This window comes from Schistocerca gregaria, chromosome 1 (assembly GCF_023897955.1).
Source record: "Schistocerca gregaria isolate iqSchGreg1 chromosome 1, iqSchGreg1.2, whole genome shotgun sequence".
NCBI classification, from domain to species: Eukaryota; Metazoa; Arthropoda; class Insecta; order Orthoptera; family Acrididae; genus Schistocerca; species Schistocerca gregaria.
Genome location: NC_064920.1, coordinates 530354458 through 530381244, shown reverse-complemented (window position 1 = coordinate 530381244; position 26787 = coordinate 530354458). Strand labels below are relative to the sequence as shown.

The following is a 26787-nucleotide window of genomic DNA, read 5'->3' as shown; positions in this document are numbered from 1 at the left end:
TTAATGGGCTTAAAATCAGCAAGAGCAAGCTGTTTTGTGAAAACAGTCTCCTGCAACGTGTTTCTTCCTTTTTGTCACAATAAAATAGTATAATCTAGTACAGAAAGAAATTCTGCCCACCAAATTCTATGTAGTCACTTGCTTCCTTCTCACTTTTCCTGTCTCTACTTCTAACAATGGTGTTCACATCTTATTTTGATGAAAGACTAGTTCATAATAACAAGTTATATATGGAAAACTATGTTTATCAGCAAAATATACATGTCACACAGTGTCACATCAAGAAAAACAGGGAACCAGAAGGCATTTCCAGTCCTGGGTAAGGTATTAAATTTCAGGACATCCCACAAGGCACAGTCACTTGAAATATAGCAGCAGGAAAGGCAAAAATCTAATATTAAAAGAGTTACTGCAGGGTAATAAAGTAAAAATCAGGACATCAACGAAAATGGAAGTGATAAACAGCTCTCATCTTGTGTGTTGTATACATGTACTGTTTACATGTAATTTTGTTATCAAAAATTTTTCAATACATATAATCATATTATGCCCATCATGGAGTTTCCAAGATAATACAAAACTATGATGACAATTTGGAACTGAGTACAAAGGCAATGGAAATATTCAAAGTTTTCAACTTCTCAGTTTCTATGACCACTTTAAATCTGTCTTTTGACACATTCAGTGATGCATCACCTGATGAAGATGGCAAATATCAAGTCAAGTCAAGTCAATGGAAAAAAACTTCTATTCAGTAAATATTACACACACAAAAAAAATGTTTACAGGGAACACTCAGTCTTTTTCACATATAAAAAGAAATCGCTGAAGTGTTTGTGCGCAGTCAAACAAGGTGATATAAAACTGAAGTAATGCATGTTGTACAAAAATAATTATGTTTAAAAGGATTGCCATGCAGCATTACAAATTTACACTATGACTAGGTTGCATTATGAGATTTATGTGCAAAATACATATAAACATACTAATCTATTGGCACTCTACTTAACTTATGGATTTACTGTAAATTCAACTCTAAACAGTTCTGTATAGCAATGAGAAATACTCAGTTACTGGAGATGATAGTGCAGGGAATACAAATAACCCTCTTTCATGTAACAGATTATGTTGTGATGAGATTGGAAAACAAACATATATTACAGGAGGAGTTGGTCTATTGACTTATTGCTTTGTAACTTAAAGATAAAGGTAGTACATGATAATGAGGAAAGGTTACCAGTAACATTGCTGACATTTGTTTTCCAATTTTTACAGAACTTATCTAATCAACTACCTGATGCAACTGAAAACCAACTGCTCTTATTTCTAAAACTTCCACATAAATAGTCAACAACTTAACAAGATAAATACATAATAAATATTACTAAAAACCTATCTTAAAAGCAGGCAATATCAAGTCTCAAACATTTATTACCAAAACTGTTTCCATTATGCTTGGAGCAAGCACACTGAAACATCACCTGCCAATAGAGAGACAGGGATCATTTTATTCACACTGTTGCAAGCACTCATTTTTAATGACAAAATCTAAAAACAAACATCACATTAGATAATTCCCAGTACTCATACTGGGTAATTTATATAAGCATAAACCACATACACAAAATCAATGTCTTCTTCATGAACTTCAGTTCTTTTTCTGTTTCACTTTTGGATCTGAAGATGGTACAAGTGTAGAAATGTGTTTAAAATATTTCCGGAATAAAGGGTGGCATCTCAATCCAGGAATCATAACGATAGTTGTCACTGCAAATAACCAAAACATCAGTCATTAATACAAGTTTGTGGCAGTTTCTTTCCAAACATGTACCAATGTTCTGAACTTACCCAGTATATAAGTCAGAAGCAAATTATTCATCACGTTCCCCAGCCAAGCGAGAAATGTCAGGACAACAACAACAGATGTGTAATACTGAAACCAAAATAATTTAGAATTAGTGTTTCAAATAGTGAGACACCCAGATTTTCTGCATGAGACATTTCCTTTGTTACTAGCAACGTACCTTTTGCAACAAGTTAAACCTCTAAAATCTGTTGTAGGACATAGTATGCAAATTGTTAATTTTTGTCATCATATTAGTTCAAAATAGAGATTACTCACATTTTAAAAGTTGCAGCCTATTTATGAGCTACTAAATTAGAGATATTTTACCAAGGCGAACAGAATAATGTGGCATGTCTAATGACTGGAATGTCATTAGATCTTGTAACGGCTAACAGAACGGTCGCTAAAATGTGTAGTATCAATACATACCATCACTGGTATTCAAACATGCCTCCATCTACGAAGTCATGCTGACACTGGAGATTCCTCATGATCCAGTGCAATGGGTGAAAACTGCCACTGGCAAATTTCTACAGGCAATAAAGTGGTGACAATAGAGACCACTATTAACTACTACCAACAACTACTCGTAGGCCTCATTGCAGCAAATTACCCACCAATTAAATCCTCAACATAAACCAATGAATAGTTGCATCAGGGTATGGAAGCCACTGCCCACCCACATACATTTATTCATCAAAGGACATCTAGATTAGAACATGCATAGGAACGCTGCTATTGGATGACTGAAGTTTATATTTATAAGGTCATCTGAACCAATGAATCAATGTACGCTGATGGCAGATACAAATATTTCTGAATCCACAAGAGGTTATGCACTGCCTTACCGACAGAAAATTGTTCAGACAGATAGTGAAGGCACTCTATATGAGGAATTTTTCAGCAGGATAAAATAGGGCTCCTCTTGAGTCTGCTGTTGCCTCCCTGGCTAACAATACAGGAATCTATTACTATTGTCTGATCATGTGCATCCATTCATTCATTACTGCCTCCTGCAAGGAACCTGTACATTTGGTAAGACAATGTACTTCACCATCACTCACAAATTGTATCTCAATGTTTTGAGGAAAAATCTACAGATATTAGAGCAAGTATCTGGTCTTCCAAGTTGCCTGATGTAACTCCTACTGAGCACATCCAGAACTACAGGTCAGGGGAGACTTACTGGACAGGATGAGAGGGAAAGACTGATTGTTGGGGAATGAACAGTAAAAGATTTGGAAACCTAACAGTTTAAAGGTGGAAGGAAGGATAATATGAAAGGCGCAGATTACTGAAAAAACATAATGTACGAGTTAATATGAGTGAAAAACTATGTGCATAGTATGTAACAGAGGTGGAGAGGGACACCAAAAAATGAAACATGTAGAACACAGAAATGGAGTAAAGAAATGAGTATTTACTCTGAAGAAATGCTGAGATGGAAGAAATTAATATAAATTAAGGCTAGGTGGATGGTGAGAACCAAGAACACATTGTAGCATTAGTCCCCACCTGCAGAGTTCTGAGAAATTGGTGTCTGGGGGAAGAATCCAGATGGACGTGCTGTGAAACTAGCACTGAGGTCACAACTGTGATGATGCTCTGCAACATGACATTGTGTGTTACTGGTATACACCCTCTGCTTATGCACATTCATCCTAATTGATACCTTGGTGTCATGCCAATGTAAAAAGCTGAACAGCGTTAACGTAACAGCTGATATATGATGTGTCATTTCACAGGTGGTACTCCCTTCGATAGTATATGTTTTTCCGTTTTTCGAGTTACACGTTGGTATAGGTGGTGGTAGGAGGGTGCACAGGCCAAGTCTTGCAGCGGGGACAATCACTGGGGTAGGGAGACTGGTGCAAGAGGAGCATAGGGTCTGACAAGGATGTTTTGGAGATTGGGAAGGTTGAGCATGATCTACAACATGACAGTCATGACCTCAGTACCTGCTTCATCTCATGTGCCTTTTGGATTCTTTCCCCCAGACACCAGTTTCTCAGAACTCCACAGATGTGGGAACCAGCGCCACAACATGTCCTTGGTTCTCACCATCCACCTGACCTTAATTTATGTTAATTTCTTCCATCTCAGCATTTCTCCAGAGTAACTACTACTTTCTTCACTTTGTTTTAGTTTCCTACATGTTTCATCTTTTACCGTTCCCCTCCCACCTCTTCTACGTATTATATACTTAACCTTTCACTCTAATTAACTTGTGTTACCTTTTCTTCCACCTTTAAGCTCTTAGGTTTCCAAATCTCGCCCCATGCAGTCCCCAACAATCAGTCTTTCCCTCTCATCCTGCCTGGTAAGTCTCCCCTGACCAGCGGTTCAAGGCGACTTTTCCAAAAGCTACCTCTTTTCCTAAATCTGTTGCGTGCTTCTCTTTCACCCCTCTTCCTTCCCCTTCAATCCTTCTGCCGAAAGAAGGAGCCACTGGCTCCACAAGCTCAGAATATTGTAACCTCCTTTTATGCGTGTATTTTTCTGTCACCACTTGGGTGAGTAGATTTTATCTATCTAATTACATTATATTGTCAAAAATTAATTATTTTCATTTTAAGTATTTTTGTTGTTGTTGTTCTCACATTTGGAGTCGGAAACTGTAACTTTCATTTCCCATATTTCAAAGTTTAGTTCACCATTTTATATCAAAATCACATAAATCAATATTTTCAATGCTACATTATATAAAACTGATCTTTTTATAAAGTTTAACAGCATAAAAAAATCATTAAATGACACTTCAAAGCATGATTACTGTCCTTGGAATGGATGAGCCAAAAACATAAATAATATAATCTGAAACAGCCTAGTCTTTCAGATAGACTGCAAGTGTTGTTTCCCAGGGATTGTGGGAAGAGGAAAATAAACAAAGTGTCTTCCAGGGAGTGAAGCACTGACATGATTTCAGAGTGGTGCAGGCGGGGGAGCAGTTTTCAACATGCTATCCACTGATGTCAACATGCCCTTCCCCATTTATAAACACGCTGTTAACAAATATGATACTTGTCTATAGTAATGAAAATCACATTAAATTAATGTAGCTAAAGTGGATTGTCAGATCCCTTAATCGGGCCGGTAGGTTAGAAAATTTAAAAAGCGAAATGGATAGGTTACAGTTAGATATAGTGGGAATTAGTGAAGTTCGGTGGCAGCAGGAACAAGACTTTTGGTCAGGTGACTACAGGGTTATAAACACAAAATCAAATAGGGGTAATGCAGGAGTAGGTTTAATAATGAATAGGAAAATAGGAATGCGGGTAAGCTACTACAAACAGCAAAGTGAACATATTGTAGTGGCCAAGATAGACACGAAGCCCACACCTACTACAGTAGTACAAGTTTATATGCCAACTAGCTCTGCAGATGACGAAGAAATTGAAGAAATGTATGATGAGATAAAAGAAATTATTCAAGTAGTGAAGGGAGACGAAAATTTAATAGTCATGGGTGACTGAAATTCGTCAGTAGGAAAAGGGAGAGAAGGAAACATAGTAGGTGATTATGGATTGGGGCTAAGAAATGAAAGAGGAAGCCGTCTGGTAGAATTTTGCACAGAGCATAACTTAATCATAGCTAACACTTGGTTCAAGAATCATGAAAGAAGGTTGTATAAATGGAAGAATCCAGGAGATACTAAAAGGTATCAGATAGATTATATAATGGTAAGACAGAGATTTAGGAATCAGTTTTAAATTGTAGGACATTTCCAGGGGCAGATGTGGACTCTGACCACAATCTATTGGCTATGACCTGTAGATTAAAACTGAAGAAACTGCAAAAAGGTGGGAATTTAAGGACATGGGATCTGGATAAGCTGAAAGAACACGAGGTTGTACAGAATTTCAAGGAGAGCATAAGGGAACAATTGACAGGAATGGGGGATAGAAACACAGTAGAAGAAGAATGGGTTGCTCTGAGGGATGAAGTAGCGAAGGCAGCAGAGGATAAAGTAGGTAAAAAGACGAGGGCTGCTAGAAATCCTTGGGTAACAGAAGAAATATTTAATTTAATTGAGAAAATATAAAAATGCAGTAAATGAAGCAGGCAAAAAGGTATACAAACGTCTCAAAAATGAGATCGACAGGAAGTGCAAAATGGCTAAGCAGGGATGGCTGGAGGACAAATGTAAGGATGTAGAAGCTTATCTCACTAGGGGTAAGATAGATACTGCCTACAGGAAAGTTAAAGAGACCTTTGGAGAAAGGAGAACCACTTGTATGAATATCAAGAGCTCAGATGGAAACCCAGTTCTAAGCAAAGAAGGGAAAGCAGAAAGGTGGAAGGAGTATATAGAAGGTTTATACAAGAGCGATGTACTTGAGGACAATATTATGGAAATGGAAGAGGATGTAGATGAAGACAAAATGGGAGATACGTTACTGCTTGAAGAGTTTGACAGAGCACTGAAAGACCTGAGTCGAAACAAGGCCCCCGGAGTAGACAACATTCCATTGGAACTACTGACGGCCTTGGGAGAGCCAGTGCTGACAAAACTCTACCATCTAGTGAAAAAGATGTATGAAACAGGCGAAATACCCTCAGACTTCAAGAAGAATATAATAATTCCAATCCCACAGAAAGCAGGTGTTGACAGATGTGAAAATTACCGAACAATCAGTTTAATAATCCACAGCTGAAATATACTAACACGAATTCTTTACAGACGAATGGAAAAACTAGTAGAAGCCAACCTCAGGGAAGATCAGTTTGGATTCCGTAGAAATACTGGAACACGTGAGGCAATACTGGCTCTACGACTTATCTTAGAAGAAAGATTAAGGAAAGGCAAACCTATGGTTCTAGCATTTGTAGACTTAGAGAAAGCTTTTGACAATGTTGACTGGAATACTCTCTTTCAAATTCTAAAGATGGCAGGAGTAAAATACGGGGAGCGAAAGGCTATTGACAATTTGTACAGAAACCAGATGGCTGTCATAAGAGTCGAGGGGCATGAAAGGGAAGCAGTGATTGGGAAGGGAGTGAGACAGGGTTGTAGCCTCTCCCCGATGCTATTCAATCTGTATATTGAGCAAGCAGTAAAGGAAACAAAAGAAAAATTTGGAGTAGGTATTAAAATTCATGGAGAAGAAGTAAAAACTTTGAGGTTCCCTGATGACATTGTAATTCTGTCAGAGACAGCAAAGGACTTCGAAGAGCAGTTGAACGGAATGGACAGTGTCTTGAAAGGAGGATATAAAATGAACATCAACAAAAGCAAAATGAGGATAATGGAATGTAGTCAAATTAAATCGGGTGATGCTGAGGGAATTAGATTAGGAAATGAGACACTTAAAGTAGTAAAGGCGTTTTGCTATTTGGGGAGCAAATAACTGATGATGGTCGAAGTAGAGAGGATATAAATATGTAGACTGGCAATGGTAAGGAAAGCGTTTCTGAAGAAGAGAAATTTGTTAACATCGAGTATAGATTTATGTGTCAGGAAGTATTTTCTGAAAGTATTTGTAAGGAGTGTAGCCATGTATGGAAGTGAATCACGGACAATAAATAGTTTGGATAAGAAGAGAATAGAAGCTTTCAAAATGTGGTGCTACAGAAGAATGCTGAAGATTAGATGGGTAGATCACATAACTAATGAGGAGGTATTGAATAGGATTGGGGAGAAGAGAAGTTTGTGGCACAACTTGACTAGAAGAAGGGATCGATTGGTAGGACATGTTCTACGGCATCAAGGGATCACAAATTTAGCATTGGAGGGCAGCGTGGAGGGTAAAAATCGTAGAGGGAGACCAAGAGATGAATACATTAAGCAGATTCAGAAGGATGTAGGTTGCAGTAGGTACTGGGAGATGAAGAAGCTTGCACAGGATAAAGTAGCATGGAGAGCTGCATCAAACCAGTCTCAGGACTGAAGACAACAACAACAACAACAACAACAACAACAACAACAACAACAACAAAGTACTACATCTTTTCATGGCAAAAGTTGTCAGTACCCTCGACATCAATGAAATCTACCAGTTGAAACTAGGGTGGAAGGGTTCCCTAAGAAGCTAACAGACAGTACCTTGTATGCCGCCTTTGTTGTAGATGTGTTACAAGATTTCTGTTCCTCCACGTTTTCTGTTTTGTCATTCAATTCTCTTTTGTGTGGAACGCAGAACAATTAGGCCTTAGAATTATGCAGGCTAGTTCATGCTAGTGATGTGAACAATACGATTGCAACGTAAAACATTTCCTCATTGTTATACTCTAGAGTTTTGTTGAACACGCAATGTCCAACTTGCACATCCACAAATAGTACGCTAGCCATATGTATAACTTCACATCCATATCATTCACTGTTGATAACAAGGTTTGCCACTGCACATCATTGTGTTATTTATGCTCCTACATTCTTTGAAGTACAAAAGTTGTGTATCTCAGTCTGTGTGCATCGGGTTTGCTAAAGGAGAAGCAACCTTTGTGTTTCAAATTGCAAGAATATATTGACGATTTCCCAAACAAGTCGTCTTAGGAAAATAGCGGAAAGGTCGGGGAAGAAGGCCAGTGTTCCCTCAGTCTGCTTGCCGGGGGGTCTCATCCGAGATGTGGAGGAGGCCCTGCCAGCGGTGATAGAGAGCACTGGGTGCACCCGACTGCAAATTGTTGCTCATGTTGGCACCAATGACTCCTGCCATCTGGGTTCAGAGGTCATCCTCAGTTCATACAGACAGTTGGCAGTGTTGGCAAAGGCAGAAAGCCTCACTCGAGGGGTGGAATCTGAGCTAACTATTTGTAGTATCGTTCCCAGAACCGATTGTGGTCCTCTGGTTTGGAGCTGAGTGGAAGGCTTAAACCAGAGGCTCAGACGATTCTGCGGAGATCTGGGGTGCAAATTTCTCAACCTCTGCTATCGGGTGGAGAAATGTAGGGCTCCCTGAATAGGTCAGGCGTGCACTACACGCCGGAAGCGACCATAAGTGTAGTGGAGTACATGTGGAGTGCCCATGTGGGTTTTTTAGGTTAGAGAATTCCCTCCCTAGGCCCGACAAGAAGCCTCCTGAGACGCGGCAAGGTAGGAAAAGGCAAAATGCAACACAGAATAACAATATTAATGTGCTAATAGTAAACTGCAGGAGCGTCTATAGAAAGGTCCCAGAACTGCTCTCATTAATAAACGGTCACAATGCCCTCATAGTACTAGGGACAGAAGGTTGGCTGAAACCTGATGTAACCAGCAATGAAATTCTGATCTCAGATTGGAATGTATACCGCAGAGACAGGCTGGACAGTGAAGGGGGAGGCGTGTTTATAGCGATAAGAAGTGCAATAGTATCGAAGGAAATTGACGGAGATCCAAAATGTGAAATAATTTGGGTGAAGGTCACGGTTAAAGCAGGCTCAGACATGGTAATTGGATGTCTCTATAGGCCTCCTGGCTGAGCACCTGAAGGATGATTTGGAAAATATTTCGAGTAGATTTCCCCACCACGTTATAGTTCTGGGTGGAGATTTTGTTTTGCCGGATATAGACTGGGAGACTCAAGCGTTCATAACGGGTGGCAGGGACAAAGAATCCAAAGAAATTTTTTTAAGTGCTTCATCTGAAAACTACCTTGAGCAGTTAAACAGAGAACCGACTCGTGGCGATAACATATTAGACCTTTTGGTGACAAACAGACCCGAACTATTTGAAATAGTTAACGCAGACCATGGAATCAGCGATCATAAAGCGGTTACTGCAGCGATGATTTCAGCCGTACATAGAAATATTGAAAAAGGTAGGAAGATTTTTCTGTTTAGCAAAAGTGACAAAAAGCAGATTTCAGAGTACTTGACGGCTCAACACAAAAGTTTTGTCTCAAGTACAGATAGTGTTGAGGATCAGTGGACAAAGTTCAAAACCACCGTACAATATGCGTTAGATGAGTATGTGCCAAGCAAGATCGTAAGAGATGGAAAAGAGCCACCATGGTACAACAACAGTGTTAGAAAACTGCTATGGAAGCAAAGGGAACTTCACAGCAAACATAAACATAGCCAAAGCCTTGCACGCAAACAAAAATTACGTGATGCGAAATGTAGTGCGAGGAGTGTTATGCGAGAGGCATTCAATGAATTCGAAAGTAATGTTCTATGTGCTGACTTGGCAGTAAATCCTAAGAAATTTTCGTCTTATGTAAAAGCGATAGGTGGATCAAAACAAAATGTCCAAACACTCTGTGACCAAAATGGTACTGAAACAGAGGATGACAAACTAAAGGCTGAAATACTAAATGTCTTTTTCCGAAGCTGTTTCACAGAGGAAGACTGCACTGTAGTTCCTTCTCTAGATTGTCGCACAGATGACAAAATCGAAATAAGATGACAGAGGGATAGAGAAACAATTAAAATCTCTCAAAAGAGGAAAGGCCGCTGGACCTGATGGAATACCAGTTCAATTTTACACAGAGTACGTGAAGGAACTTGCCGCCCCCCCCCCCCCCCCCCCTTCTTGCAGTGATGTACCGTAGGTCTCTAGAAGAGCATAGCGTTCCAAATGATTGGAAAAAGGCACAGGTCATCCCCATTTTCAAGAAGGGATGTCTAACAGATGTGCAGAACTATAGACCTATATCTCTAACGATGATCAGTTGTAGAATTTTGGAACACGTATTATATTCGAGTATGACTTTTCTGGAGACTAGAAATCTACTCTGTAGGAATCAGCATGGGTTTTGAAAAAGACGATTGTGGAAAACCCAGCTCGCGCTATTCGTCCACGAGACTCAGAGGGCCATAGACACAGGTTCCCAGGTAGATGCCGTGTTTCTTGACTTCCGCAAGGCGTTCGATACAGTTCCCCACAGTCGTTTAATGAACAAAGTAAGAGCATATGGACTATCAGACCAATTAAGTGATTGGATTGAAGAGTTCCTAGATAACAGAACACAGCACGTCATTCTCAATGGAGAGAAGTCTTCCGAAGTAAGAGTGACGTCAGGTGTGCCGCAGGGGAGTGTCGTAGGGCCGTTGCTATTCACAATATACATAAATGACCTTGTGGATGACATCGGAAGTTCACTGAGGCTTTTTGAGGATGATGCTGTGGCATATCGAGAGGTTTTAACAATGGAAAATTGTACTGAAATGCAAGAGGATCTGCAGCGAATTGACGCATGGTGCAGGGAATGGCAATTGAATCTCAATGTAGATAAGTATAATGTGCTGTGAATACACAGAAAGAAAGATCACCTATCATTTAGCTACAAAATAGCAGGTCAGCAACTGGAAGCAGTTAATTCCATAAATTATCTGGGAGTACCCATTAAGAGTGAATTAAAATGAAATGATCATATAGAGTTAATTGTCAGTAAAGCAGATGCCAGACAGATTCATTGGAAGAATCCTAAGGAAATGCAATCCGAAACGGGGTTGATAAAAGAGATAGAGAAGATCCAACGGAGAGCAGCACGCTTCATTACAGGATCATTTAGTAATCGCGAAAACGGTACGGAGATGATAGATAAACTTAAGTGGAAGACTCTGCAGAAGAGACGCTCAGTACCTCGGTACGGGCTTTTATTGAAGCTTCGAGAACATACCTTCACTGAGGAGTCAAGCAGTATATTGCTCAATCCCACGTATATCTCGTTAAGAGACCATGAGGATAAAATCAGAGAGATTAGAGTCCACCCAGAAGCACACCGACAATCCTTCTTTCCACGAACAATACGAGACTGGAATAGAAGGGAGAACCTATAGAGGTACCCTCCGACCACACAGCGTCGGATGGCTTGCGGAGTATGGATGTAGATGTAGATGTAGGTTAGTACAGATGGTAAAGTATTGTGTTGTAATGCTTGTGAAAAACCCATGTCAAGTGAGCAACAGTTTCTAGTAATCACAGAACATATCTGCCACAAAACAAAGATTTGTGTTGAACCATTTGTGTAGATAAACCTTTATGGAAATTAAATAACCCAGCATTTAAAAGCTTCTACGGAAGTATTCAGGCAAACATATTCCTGACAAATCTCCACTCAGAAAAAAATATGTCTACAGCATTTACAATGATTGATTGGCATTGTTTTGAGGCATAATTAAAGATGGTCCTGTATGGGTCGCAATCGATGAGAATACGGACGTTCAAGGGCTGTGTATTGGTAATGTATTAACTGAACAACATATGAAGAACTTTCTAAATAAAGTATTTTATGGCCTAATAGTATAAAACACAAACAAGTTTTTTTGTTAGTTACCAATGCTGCTTCTTATATGATTAAAAGCAGCAGATGTCCTAAATTTTTTCTGTCCTAAAATGATCCATCTAACGTGCTTGGCACACTGGATAAACAGATTAACTGTATGCATGAGGATAAATTTACAAAAATTTTGGTAGTTTAATATCAAATGTGAAAAAATATTTTCGAAAGATCTCAACATTTAAAGACACGTACCCTGATATTATTTTGCTCCAATCATGTCCTGTGACACTGAAAGATCTATCAATCAGTACAAAGCATTGTTCTGTTCAAACAGAAATAGTTTTAATTTTGAAAATAAAAAAGTGATACAAGTAACGTCAGTGAGACTGAAGAAGCATAAAATTGTTTGTTTTTGGTATAATAAAGTGTAGTTTACTTGGAAATAATAGTTTTTTGTCTCCATATTTTTCTATGTTTTACATTTTTAAACCCACGTTGTATGTCTATATTTTGTCATTTGAAATACAATTTTAACCAAACCCCACCTATGAGCGTGCCATCATGATATAGGCCGAGACTGAAAAGACTTTAGAAAACAAATTACATATGTAATAACAAATGTCAAAGTTTTCCAACAAACTTGCTCATGATGAAGCACCTAGACGAAACATTAACTTTGCTTAGGTGTGAAAATTGACAGCAAGAGAGAATGAAGTTTCAGAAAGAACAGTGAAATATGTTAACAGCTTTGGGACTTCATCATCAGAAGCTGTAGATGCGAGTACTGCCACCCATTCACCACGAAAGGGATATAAACAGGAAAGTAGATTTACTCAAATGGACAATTTTAATAAAGAAATCTGTGCAGAACTGTGTTAGAATACTGCAACTGAGGAGAGTATCCTACTGTCAGTAATGTCTGTGCCCAAAACCAAAAAATTGAGTATGAGGGCTTGAAAATGTTTGTTCTTTACCTTCTTAAAAAGATACTAGTTTTCAATTCAGAAAATTTATTACATGCCAATGGCCTTGCTGCAGTGGTAACACTGCTTTCTGGTAGATCACAGAAGTTAACGGCAGGTCTGGGCTAGCACTTAAATGGGTAACCATCTGGTCTGCCAAGCACTGACGGCAAGTGGAGTGCACTCAGCCCTTGTGAGGCGAACTGAAGAGCAACTTTATTAAGAAGTAGTGATTCCGGCCTCGTAAACTGACACATGGCCCTGAGAGTGATGTACTGACCCCATGCCCATCCATATCCGCATCCTATGACGCCTGTGAGCTGAGGATGACGCTGTGGCTCGTCAGTACCGTTGGGCCTTCATGGCCCGTTCGGGCGGAGTTTAATTTAGTTTTATGCATTTTTCACATTCAGAAATGAACAGTTCTGTTTTCAAGAACTGGTTCACTAATCTGCTGCAATCACTGGAAGAAAGCAAAATTACAGTAGCGGATAATATCAATTTTCATTCTATACCTTTTGGCAAAGCACCATGTGTTGATGGTGTAATACAGACACTGAAAATTGGCTTCAGAAGATGGCCGTTTAGTTTTTGCCACCTGAAACTAGGAGTGTATTTTTATCCAAGTAAGAGATAAAAGGTGCAAGAAGGTAAATTAATGTCCACAATGCAAAGTATAAGAGCTATACAATTGTGCAACTTCCATCATAACACTGCCAGTATAAACCTATTGAGTTTGTATGGGCTAAAGTTAAACGGCATATACGACAAAGGAAAACAGCTTGAAAGCTTGAAAATGTTGAATACCTCACATATGAAGCTCTGTATCGGTTACAAAAAAGATTGGACTAGACGTGTAGAACATGTAGACAAGATGTGTGAAAAAGACTATACTAGGCAGTGCATTGTGGATGCTACAGTGGGATACATTTTAATATGACTGAGTGGTAACACTGACAGTGAATTTGATTCAGAACCTGAGAATGAACAAATTTGGCTATGTACAAAAATCATTAAAAAAAACCAACCAACCAAATTATTCAAGTCAATATTGTTGCTATCTCACCGGGTGTGTTTCTTCCTTATGGGACGTACTGTGCATAGTTTTCACATGCAACTAATTTTGTTAAGACTGAAACACAAGAATTCAACAGCATTTTTGGTACATAGTCACCAATTTGTTTGCTAAAGGCTCACTTCACATGGCATCTGTAGAACTGCATACATTTTTCATGTTTATCTTTCTGTGTTTCTTGGATACTGCAAATTCCAGTACACTTTTTTATGTTGTATATCAGTAGTAGTGGTGGTGGTGGTGGTGGTGGTGGTGGTGGTGGTGGTGGTGGTGGTAAGTTCCTATGGGACCAAACTACTGAGGTCATTGGTCCCTACGTTTACACACTATTTAATCTAGCTTAAACTAACTTATGCTACACACACACACACACACACACACACACACACACACACACACACACACACACACACACACACACAGTGTCCGAGGGAGGACTCGGACCTTCGACAGGGGGAGCCATGCAAACCATGGCAAGGTGCCTCAGACAGCACGGCTACCCCCCATGACTGTATATCAGTGTTTTAGGTGCTTGGTGCAGTTGCGAAAATTCTGTAGGACTGCAAATATAATTTTCTGGGAGGTAGGGAACATTCTTGGTCCTATTATGGTGAGTTGTCTGAACAAGGATCTTTGCACGTGAAACCTCTTGCACTGCTGCTCAGAGTCTCGCAAATAAATCACATTCACAGATGACAATAAAGACATCTGAGTTGTTATTAAAATCAACTGCATAATTTTCTTATAAAATTTCTCACTAAGTTTCTAAACGTTGAACAGAACACAAAATCATCAGCAACGGCATTTTCCATTAAATAAGTGTTACAATTTCACACCTCTTATGGTATTTTATCATTTTGGATTTTTTTTTTTGTTTTCAGGATAAAATATGTACTGAATACATCTACAAACTTTGAGAAAGATCATAAATTTTTGCAGCACAACTATGTTTGTGCTAGATTTCTCCTTCAGCAATATTACAAACATTTGGAATTCTCACTAAGAGGCAATGCTGTAACTAGTTGAGATAGTCCTGATCCACATAGTACTGCGACAATCACTCTGATGCACTCCCTCAAGCCATTTTCAGTGCTGCCACAAGTTCCAAAGAGGAAACAGATGTGGAAGCCATCTTACTGAAAACAGTGGGGATGGACATTGACAGTATGTATTCTAATGCAAGTACTTTGCTCATCATACAGAAAAGTAGATATATGCAGTCCATACAGAACTGCAAATTCTTCTTGTAAAAGTATTTTATCTAAGAATATTATCACACTTTTAATTGTAAACAGATTATAATTACTGCAAGTACAAAAAAGGAAATCACGTATATAATAGTGCTGTACGGTCTCCCACAGTATATTGCTGATCAAATCATCTTTGACTTCCATCCAGGCGGCTATGTTGAAATTCAATGACATTTTCACGAGTGTCACTCTCATCCCCTGTCGGTGAGGTGTCGAGCATATATGAGAGCATCATTACAGAATCAACTGTGATAAGGCCCCAGGACAATCTCTTAAACAGGGATGAGGGCTGCCAGCTATGTTAGTCTTGCTCTAGCACTTATAAGCCAAGGCCACGGTCAGCAGCTGACTCATTGCAAATGTGGGCAATACTGAAAGCACTGACAGTCTAACAGGAGTCTGCATCTCCCACCACAGATCACCAACTCCCATACCAAGGAGACACAGTGGAGAGAAACAGCACCGCCATTCTGGGATGCCTGTGTAATCTCGGCACTTCGCCACAACATGTTGAACGTGGCACTCATCGAAACTCTGCAAAATTTCAATGCAGTCATCTTGATGGAAGTCTGAGAAGGTTTTGCGTGTACGAACCACAATTTTATACTCCTTCCACCCCAAATTCCTCTATTTTTTTCCTTCCCTCCTCTGCCCATGCTACTCCTCCCATGTCCAGATTGTGCACTGTCTTTTCCCGCAAGTGAGCTCGAGCATTCTCTCTCTTTCCTTTCCCATTTCTATGTCCCCTCTCTGTCTACATCTTCACCTCTGCAAACCTCATCCCCCCCACCTTCCTCTCTCTTTATATCTTATATGCTCTACCCTCTGAACTCTTTGTCATGTTGTGCAGCCACTGAGTCATCTTTCTTAAGATCTATCTCACTCTAACTGCCACCCCCTTCCCTCATGGGTCCTTCCCGTACCCCTTTCCCATGTCCATCAGCCCAGACAATTGCTTTCAATAACTGATAATCAATAAATAGTCTCACAATGGCTGTAGGAGTGTTCATTTGTGGGCATGTGTGCGTGGAGAGGGCAGGGGCAGAGCGTGCTCTGTTAAGAGTTTTACTACAGCAGGAGCTCGAAAGCTTTTGTGAACAGCGTTTTCTGTTACTTGTTCCTATGCTCCACACTTCAGTCTGCTATAGGTGAGTGATTGCCTTTCTCTTATTTTACATGTAAAATCACAATTTTGTCCATCTGCGAAGAAAGATATTTAAATTGAGGTTATCTAGATGTTTTTATAGTAGACTGAATATGCAGCACCCGAAATTTTATGCTTCTCTCAACAATAAATACTTCCCTGAAATAACAGGATACTTGATTAATTGTATCTTGCCTTTCTGAATATCTCAACACATGCTGAAAAACATTTAATTTATTCTGTTTGTAAAATATTTAGTTTTGTCGTGTTAATTTGTAAATGTTTTTGGGTAATGAAGATTTAGATGACTGGATAAAGAGCAGTAGAAATAATCCAGATATATAATTCTGGAACCAAAAACTGCATACTTCCATTTGAAAAACTGAATTTAATAATAACTACATCTCTGTGATTAATAAGTTTATGATAACATGCAGTCTCTATTTTACACCGCCATAGTGTCTTTCCATCAAAGTGAAAATAATTATCAATATCTTTTTATTATCAAAAAGTATACAAAATCAAATGGATGGTTGACTCTATACGTGAGATTCGAGTTAGTGGTGCTACCCCAAGACTACTGAACTGGCTGTTTGAGATGTTTTGGTTGAAAAGGAGCAAGCAAATTTCAGAGACTCGCTCTGATCTGACACGAATGATCCACTTATGGAACAACTACTCTGATCAGCAGTATTGTACAGAGCCTGACACCAACAGACCTGTATAATGTTTATCCCTTTGGTTAAGAATAATCCTGTTCCTAATTAACACACAATGATGCGAGATGCACTGGTTGCAGTGCAGCATACCAGTTAGCATCGCAAGCCAGTGTGCTGCAGGTCAGCAAATCAAACCTGAACACCAGCAATTATTTGTTATTTAGTACTTATTTCTCGAAGGCTCCGAAAATTTCTTATGTTTGTAAAGTTAGTATATTCTGAAACAATCAAAGTCTGTATAAACAGCAGCAGCCCCTACCCAAGAGTTTAGTTCTTTGGCACTGCTGTTCATAATAAACATGCTTTCACTTTCAAGTGTTGTACTTCACTTACTACCTCGTTTTCAGATTTGGACTAAGTGTGGTTATGACATGACACTGGAGGAGACGCCATGTATTTCAAAACGTCTACATCACTATCACTCTAATTAGGCAATGTAAAAGCAGTTGACTAAATGCATGGGAACTAGAATACAAGCAGTACATCATTCCCAAGGTCCATATATTCAGTACACCAGTGGCTACAAAACAACATCAAGTCATCTGCACATGACATGTCCTTTCCGGAGATAAAGCCAGGATCCAACAAAATTACTGGAATGACTTGACCGAGTGATCCAATACAATAGATGTGATGACATGACGTCTTTGGCAAATGTGTACTCTTTTACTTGGATGACACTATCCAAGTGGGAGTGTGCAAAAAAACCTGTGGAGCATTATCCGGGGATGGGAGAAGGAGATCTTGCAGAGGTGCATTCCAACCAGTAGTCCCAGCTGAGGGTGGTTATCAGGATGATGACACCCCTCATACGCAAAGAGAATGGGATACATGCGACAATTAGGGAATTATCGAATGGCAATAGTGTAGGAGACCAAGATCTGGTATGATCAAATCTGAAGGGAGAAGATCCCCACTTCAGCAAGGAGACTGTGTACTGGATTAGACTGAAAAGCACCAGTAGCAAGATGCATCCCACGATGCTGGACTGGATCTAACAGTTTTAAAGCTGAAGGAGCTGCCAAACTATAAACCTGGCAACCATAGTCCAGGTGTGACAAAACCTGGGCCCAGTAAGTATAGAAAAGAGTAGCAAAATCCCCATCCTGAGACATGTGGGCAAGGAAGCACAGAATGTTACGTTTCCACATGCAGCTAGTCTTCAGGTGATGAATATGGGGCCAGCAAGTCAGCTTCTTATCAAAAAAGAGGCCCAAGAAACAGGACTGTCCTACAACATCTGGGTGCTGGGTACCTAAGTAGAGTTCAGGTCAGGGCAGGGCAAACTGTGGTACAACGGCAGATATGCATTACCTGCATTTTTGTAGGAGGGTATTGGAAACCCTGGGAAAGAACCCTTGCAGAGGCCGACAGGATGGTATCTGGGAGCTGGCATTCAGCAGACATTACTGAGTGGGAGTTGTACCAAATGCACGAATCGTTGATTGAAGGTGTAACCAGTGGCCCAACAGATAGATGTTGCCAATCCATTAAAATGGCGATGAGGAAAAGTTAAAACTCAACACAGAGCCCTTTGAGACCCTATTTTCTTAGACCCATGGGGAGCTGAGTGAAGTGCCGACTCTAACCTGGAGCGATCGGCGAGATAAAGACTAACAAATAAAAATCAACAGGGGGCCTCTATAGCCCCATTCATGGAGGATGAATAAAATGTGGTAACACCCAAATGGTGTCATATGTCTTACACAGATTAAAAAAGACTGCAACAAGGTGTTGGTGTTCAGAGAAAGCCTATTGGATTGCTGTTTCCAATCTAAGCAGATGGTAGGTTGTGGGTCAAGAACTCGGCATAACATTTGGGCAACCACCCTTTTGGGCAGAGTACATTGATCAAGCTAATCAGCCAGTAACTATTGAGAGACTTTGGGTTCTTGGCCAGCTTTAGGACTGGAACAACCACACTACCTTGTCATTGTGAGGTGAAGGCACCTTTAAAGATGAAAATGGTTGAAGACCATGAAGAGATGATGCCTTTGGAGGACATTCAGGTGCTGAATCATCTGACAGCAAACTAAATCAGGGCCTGGGTCCATGTTTTGAGCCGAGGCAAGTAGTTCCCAGTCTGAAGAATTCATTACACAGTTCAATTTGTGTGGGCAATGAAACATAGGGGATGTCTTCAAACTTGTCATTTCTGCAATACAAAGCTAGCCAGAGGAAGAGGATGCCAATGCTGTCAGAAAAGGGGATCACGAGGTGTTCTGCAAGAACCGATGAATCAATACAACGACCACCCTGCAGGACAGCATCAGCCAATGACAGGAATTACAGACCCCTCCACATGCTCTAAAGGGACTAGTGGCCTGTAAGACAATGGAGCTTGGCCTGCACTTGATATGAAGAGGCGAACGTTCCCAGAGAGGAGACATAGTGCTCACAACATTCCTTCTCACCGAGTTTGATTACACAGCCAGCCTTAGCACAAAATCACTCAAAAGAGATAATTTTCATGTACGATGGATGTTGTTTAAATCATTGAAGGACTCATCAGCAGTCCTGAATAGTTATTGCAATGTCTTTGGTTCCACACAGCCCCAGCAGATGGTAGGGATTACAGACCCCTCGAAATGCTCTATAGGAACCAGCAAGGTCCAACAGAATGAACGATAACCATGGAGCTTTGAGAATGGTCACCAATGAAGTGCATTTCTTGGACAGCAGTACAAACTGCAGAAGAGGAAATAACATGCTGTAGATCCAATATGTGACAGTAGTACCCATTACAATTCTGCTGAATGATCACGTGACATGACATGGGTGGTAGCCAGGTTAGGCATGACTGGTGGCTGGGTTAGGTGTGAAGGGGCCAGAAGGGCCATTCACACCACAGCCCATCACCAGTTAGATGGAACCTCATCCATAAATGTCAGCACAGAATCAGACTGTGTGGAGGGTCTGGTGCCTTTGGAGGTGCAGGAGGAGCATTGTCCTGATTCTCCCTCTTCATTTCATTCATAATTTTTGATAGGTAAGATTCGCTCATGGGGTCATAAGCATTGAGTGCAGGGAAAGATGCAGGGCGGACAGTCCTGGGACCCACAGATTGTGGCTCCTTCAGCCACTGCTTCATATCTGCCTCTGGCCTGGGATTGCTGAGGAGAGGGAGTCCTGTCACCAGTAGACAGCAAAGAAGGAGAATGCCTCTGGCTTGGTGTGGGAAGGGGTTCCTAAAGAAGGAACTGTGGGAACCACGGGAGAGGAGGATGGATGGAGATCTAGGCTTGGAAGGGTGAGGTGGGGAGGGTGGGGGAGAGAAGGCAGATGATGGTCATGATGTTAGTGTAACTGATCATCATATCCACAGGATGTAGGCTTTCATATTTCTTCCATGTCTCGGTATATGACAGATAGAGTTATATTCCTGGATTTTTTGTTCTTTCTTGAAAACTGGGCAAGCTGGTGAATGTGGATGGTAGTGTTCCACACTGCTGATACACAAAGGTGGATGTTCACAAGGACTACCTGTATGGAGTGATCATCCACAGTTACTGCATTTTGGGTCCATTATACAGTGGGATGACATGGTTTCACATCACACTTGTACAATATGTCTTTAACTGTCTCTGGGAGACATTCTCTTCAAAGGCTAAAATAAAGATGCCTGTACAATTATCCTTGGGCACTTTTTGTACACATCTGTTAAATATATGCCGTGCCACTGGAGGTAAGTCCATAGTTCCACAGAGGTCTTGTGTTCCAAACAGATGAGGAAAGTGATTCCTTGGACCATGTTCAAAGTTTTGTGTTATGCAATAGCCACACATATGTAACATAGACAATCACATGCCTGAAGAAGCAGTAGATGGGGCAGCAGAGGGAGTTCTAAATAATAACTAACCATTCTGCATTTTCCCCCCAGACACAGCTTCCCCAAATTTGTTTTCCATGATTTCAACAAAAAATAGTACTTTTGTTGCAGTAACAGTAACCCCTCAGACTGAGTACAGACCAAGTATGGCTGAAGTATTCCACTCCCAAATGTCTGGCTTGTTCCTCTTCCCAGGGCATAGCTAGGGAAGAAAATGTCATGGGGTCGTACCACTCTGTACTAATTCCCATTTCAAGAGATGATGGTGCCTTGAAGTCACCAGAAAAAGAAAGTTTAATTCCCTTCGTGTGCAAATCTTTTGCCATGGTATCACCAAAGTTAATGGGGGCTCTCCCCCATGAGCACCATGCCACCACAGAAATGTTTACCTGGCCATTAAAATGTTGCCCGGAGACCCCGTGCCCCAGCCATGAAGTGCACATACTCCTCGGCTTGCATGGGGAGTTTCCAGCTCAGGCACCAGCAATATGATCCCTGCACCATCAGAGCTACTGCCTTGCAGGTACCTAACACCCCCCCTCCCCCCCCCCCCCCCCCACCCCCACACACACACACCAAATGGAATGGGTACTGTGCTGGTGTTTAGATGTAGTACCTTTGCAAGAAAGAAGGCACAAGAGGTGAAATGTATGCCATGTTGGGCAGTCTAGCCTGAAGAATCTGCGCTTTTGTAAAATTGGAAAAAGAGTATCAGGTCAAACCGAACAAGAGACCAACATAGTTATGAATGAAAACTTTATAGAAAGCAGGAAGACAAGATAAGAAGTGTTCAAAACCACATACCTGATCCAAGCACGATCCGGGTGAGAAGACTATCCAACAGGGAAGCAGAAAGGAAAAAAAGAATGGAAGGAAAGACTTGCAGCACAGAACAGGAAGTAGCACTGCAAGGGCTGGGGCCTCATGGTGGCCAAGCAGATACTCACAAAAGAAATGTGTCCCCCCTTGGGACTAGCAGTTTTAGAATAGGAGCAAGCCTAGCACAAATTCACAAAGGTGCTGAAAATCTAATAGCTTATTCTTCTAGAGAACTTTCCAAGTACGAGATGAACAACTTTACAACATAGAAAGAGTGCCTTGCAGTTGTTTGGCCATCAACAAGTTCTGGTTGTACTTACACACTACCTCTCTCTATGCTGCCTGGCTAGTGTGAAGGACCTGTCTGCATGAATGGCAAGATAAGCACTAAGGTTTCAGTACATCATAGTGGTATACAAAACCAGATGCAAACACGCAGACACACACACACACACACACACACACACACACACACACACACAAGAATGTTGACTGCCCTCTAAAAAATCCTTTGGTAGAACACAGCAGTGTGTCGATGAAATCTCAGTCATCACCGCATCAAATGACATTGCTGATGGAACAGAACAAAGATTCAGCACTGCTGAAAACCATAGGAGCCTTGAAGCAGGAGGAATCAATCAGAGGAGAATTCCAACTATGAAATAGAGCAGTGTATAAGAGGAACTATGATAAAATATGGCAGAAATGGTTACTCATCATTCCAGCTTATCTGTGACCATATATCATGACTTATTTCTATGGTGCTCAAACATTTGGTCACCTGGGATTCAGGAAGACTTTGGACAAAATCAGACAGGTATCACTAGCCAAGTCTCTACCCACTTGTTAGACGCTATGATAGCAACTGTAAGAAATGACAAAGATGGAAGCAAGTGCTGTAATTACCTCTGGGCATCTGGTACCAATCCTACCTGCAGCAGCATCAACACTGCCTGCCACACAAGCTATGCTGTAACCAAAGACTGCCATGCTCGAGAAATTCCAAAGTGAAAGACATCCTTTTAAAGCACAGCATATGTTGTGTGATGATGTCCACTTGTGGGAAGTTTTCTAGGTAAGATTAACACCAAAACTGATTTCACACTGGGACATCATCCACAGGACAACAGCCTACCATTCACAGATGAATGGCCTCACAGGATGTTAATAAGACTTGATATGCTCTCAAAGTATAATGATGTTGAACAGACTGGGATACAATAGTGTACAATGTGACATTTGCATTCAACATAACAGGATTCACACCATTCCTTCCGCTCTACCATTGTGAGGCTGAAACAGCAATGGATACACTGTTCGAATTTCTACTGGATGATAGTCAGGATGACTTCACGAAATATCTCATTACCCAGCACTTAAGAAGCAAAAGAGCTGGCTCACATATAGATCCTGGGTGCAAAAGGCAAAGATCTAAAAGACTATAAGAATCACCAGCCAGTGAGACAGTTCAGGAGACTTCGTACACATTTTTATGCCTGTGCAGAAAGTTGCACTATCGGGCTAAAGCACTACTTTGGGCTACATCATAAACTTTGTTGCTTGTCACATGTCACATATGAAGTCTAGAATTACAACTCTTCATCAAGAAGAAGAAAGCATAGACACATCCATATCCTCCGCATGACGCCCTGCTACAGTCTGGATGTGCAAATTGATGCTGGAGCCTTCAAGGAAAGTGAAGATCCACTCAAAACCCACAAAGATCTGACAGGAGGGGGCTATCTTTGATGCTCTTGATAGTGATGAGGATGTGACTAAGTGATCAGAAGACGAGAACAGCCAGTGCTGCCATACAGGGGACCACTGACAAAATCAATTCAAATGTGCTGTAGTTGGCTCCAATGAGAACTTCCATGCAGTTTAGTGTATCGGTTAGCATCACTGGCTAGCATGCTGCAGATCCTCAGTTCAAACCTGACCAACAGCAATTATTTGTTATTACTATTTATCATTCCTGTAAGGTTCTTGAAATAGCTTATGTTTTTATATTTTAGAATATGTGACATCTATATGAATAACAACACGCTCCTTGCAGGAGTTCAGTTCTGCTCTGGCTGGACACTGGTGTTTGTAATGAACATGATTTCAGTTCTAAGTGTTGTAATTCATTGGCTCTCCTGCGTTTAGATTTGATATCCTTCTCAATATTCCCAGGACAACACAGCAATTTCTGTTGTCTTTTTTTTATTTAGATTCCTCTTTTATGTAACACTGCCACAATTATCATTATTACACATCATTTAATATTCATCACAGTATCTTCTAATTTAAAAATGATTCCTTGGATTAGGAGGTTTTTTAAGAGTTTTCGCATAGTTAACAATATATGAGAAAGTCAGAAACTGATGCTCCACAACTCATGAGATATAGTGATATAATGATCGAGACACGTAAGTTGACTGAGTAACATCCAACAGGAAAGATTCAAATATGTAATCAATTACCAGTAAGCAAAAGCAATAACATAAATGTTTTGGACTTTTTATTATCTAATCTATTCTTGCATACTTGATGTGCCCTGTTCAATGTTACAACTGGATCTCTCTCAGGATTTATTGCTGGGACACAACAATCATTTCAACAAATAGACAAGTATTAAATTAGGGAGTATATCTAGGCAACAAATAAATGCCCTTAGTTGCCCAGTTGCCCCATAATACGAACTGTCAATGATGAGATAACTATAATGCTACAACTACGTTATTAGTCTGCAATCCACAATTAATTATAAAACCGCCTCCAAGCTACTTCTTTAACAGAATTCCATGAGAGGATCTTGTTGGGGGGGAAAAAAAAAACACTCCTTGGTTTTAGTGAATGCCACCCCAATTCGCATAACATATCCATGATACTCTCCACCGCCGTCCCCCCTCCCAATTTCCTAATAATACAGGACGAGCTGCTTCTCTTTGAACTCTTTCAATGTCCTCCAACAACACTATCTGATGTTTATCTCATACCACATACCAATACTCAAAAAAGAAGGTGGACATGCATAGTGTAAGCAGCCTCTTTAGTAGAACTGTAGCATTTTTAAGAGTCCTGTCAATAAACTGCAGTCTTTGGTTTGCTTTCCCACACATTATCTATGTGACTCTTCCAATTGAAGTTATTTGTAACTGTAAACTATTATTGTTCAGTTGAATTGACACCTTTGGATTTGTTTGATGTGGCAAGTAACCAAAATTTCAGGGATTCATTTTAGTACTCACATGGATGACTTCATACCTTTCATTATTTACAGATAACTGCACTGAATACATGTCTTGCCTAAATCATCTTGCAATTTATTTTGACTGCCTGATGACTTTACAAGATGGTAAATGTCTACATCATCTGCAAACAATCTAAGATCTCTGCTCTGATTGTCACCTAAATCAGTATCTACAGCAGAAAGAGTAGAGAGCCAATCACACTTCCTTCAGCTTCAACAGATATTACTTCTGTTTTACACAGACTTTCTATCTGTTACGACAAACTGTGACCTCCCTGACAGGAAATCATGAATCCTGTCACAAAACTGAGACGATAATCCATATGCTGGCAATTTGATTTTTAAGTCACTTGTGAGGAACCGTATCAAAAGCATGTTTAGTTGTCAAGTACACCATGTGCCCATCCTAGCAAACAGGAACTATCTACTTCAATTTCACTACAATACAAATTACTCGGACAGCAATGAACACTCCACCATCAACTTTATTTAATCTACCCTTTCTGAAACCCTTCTTTAAAAATTTCAACTGAACTTACTTCCAGCTTTAGCCAGCTTTCCATACCTATAATGATTTGAGCTTCAGTGTATTCTATTAGCACATGAGGTTCTGGCTCTTTCCCAACACAGCAACGACAATTTACAACCACAATACCGATTATTGCTAGGTCTGCTTTCTTGTGTTTGCCATGCACCCTTTTCGACTGACACCCTTTCTCCCAGAAAACCACGTGTAGTGGACCTCTGACCTGTTAAACAGAACCCAGAAACCCACCACACTGTGGCACAAGTTGAGGGATCTGGAGCCTACATGGTTGCAGGACGGTCTGAGCCTCTGATTCAGACTCTCCACTCAGCTCTGTACCAAAGGACCACAATTCATTCTGTTGATGTTTCTGTACATGGTGAGCTCTGCCTTCATCTTGCAAGGAAGACTGTAAGTCTTTTCCACGTCAACTAGTCACCCAAAACCAGATAGAACCTCTTACAATTCAAAATGGCACCCAACAAGAGTGTCCATTTGCAGCTGGCTGAGCCCTGTGCTCTTCACGGCATCTGGAAGCACCCATTCCACATCTGGAATCACTCCTCCCAATATCCACAGAGAGTGCACATTGGATTCCTTTCCCTTCTTGGAAGTCATTCTCTAAGGGGCTCCATTACCTGCCTAATGTTGGAGTTCCAAACTATCAGTAATCCCATCCTCCCTGAAGGCCCAGATCTTGTGGGCCGAGAGGCTTCCTCTGGAACAGAGCGAGCAACTGCATCTAGCTGAGGGACTTTGTCAGCTGCAGACAGCACCCGAAACTGGGGAGGCCCTCCAATTGCACCCCTCCCCCCTCCTCCCCCTCCCCAACCACCTAAAAATCTTTCACTGCCTGCCACATCTTGGAATGACCTCTCAATCGACAATGGATTACGGGTCACCCTCAATGAGGGTAGTGCCTGGGGTGGCCGCAGCAGTGGACTGATGGGGGACACGTGGGATGTGCTAGACGTGCCTCAGATTCTCACGTCTGGCCCCCCACAGTGGTGTCCATTGGCAACAGCCTCAAGCTGTGTGACCGAAGTCAACACTGCCTGGAGCTGTGAGCAAAGGGTCACCAACTCGGCTCACATCTGAACACAGCAATCGCAGTTCTTACGTATACTAAGAATAACAGAAATATACTCCAGACAGTAACCACACATAACTGAAAATAAGTCACTTCTGTTTAAAGCTCATAAAAACATAACAGACTTTACTCACCTCACCTGCTGCA

The 26787-nt window shown here is 40.7% G+C and overlaps 1 protein-coding gene across 2 annotated transcripts in view; it reads right to left on the bottom strand.

The window, feature by feature from the left end:
- Nucleotides 1-730: 730 nt before the first annotated feature.
- The window catches only part of LOC126355095 (ADP-ribosylation factor-like protein 6-interacting protein 1), a 73263-nt gene continuing 47206 nt past the window's right edge, over nucleotides 731-26787 (bottom strand). For both annotated transcript variants that reach the window (XM_050005292.1, XM_050005298.1), the window contains exons 4-5: nucleotides 1849-1933; nucleotides 731-1767 (exon numbers count right to left, since the gene is read on the bottom strand). In XM_050005292.1, coding sequence (XP_049861249.1) covers nucleotides 1649-1767; nucleotides 1849-1933 — 204 coding nt within the window. In that variant the 3' untranslated portion in view covers nucleotides 731-1648. The remainder of the gene's footprint in view (nucleotides 1768-1848; nucleotides 1934-26787) is intronic.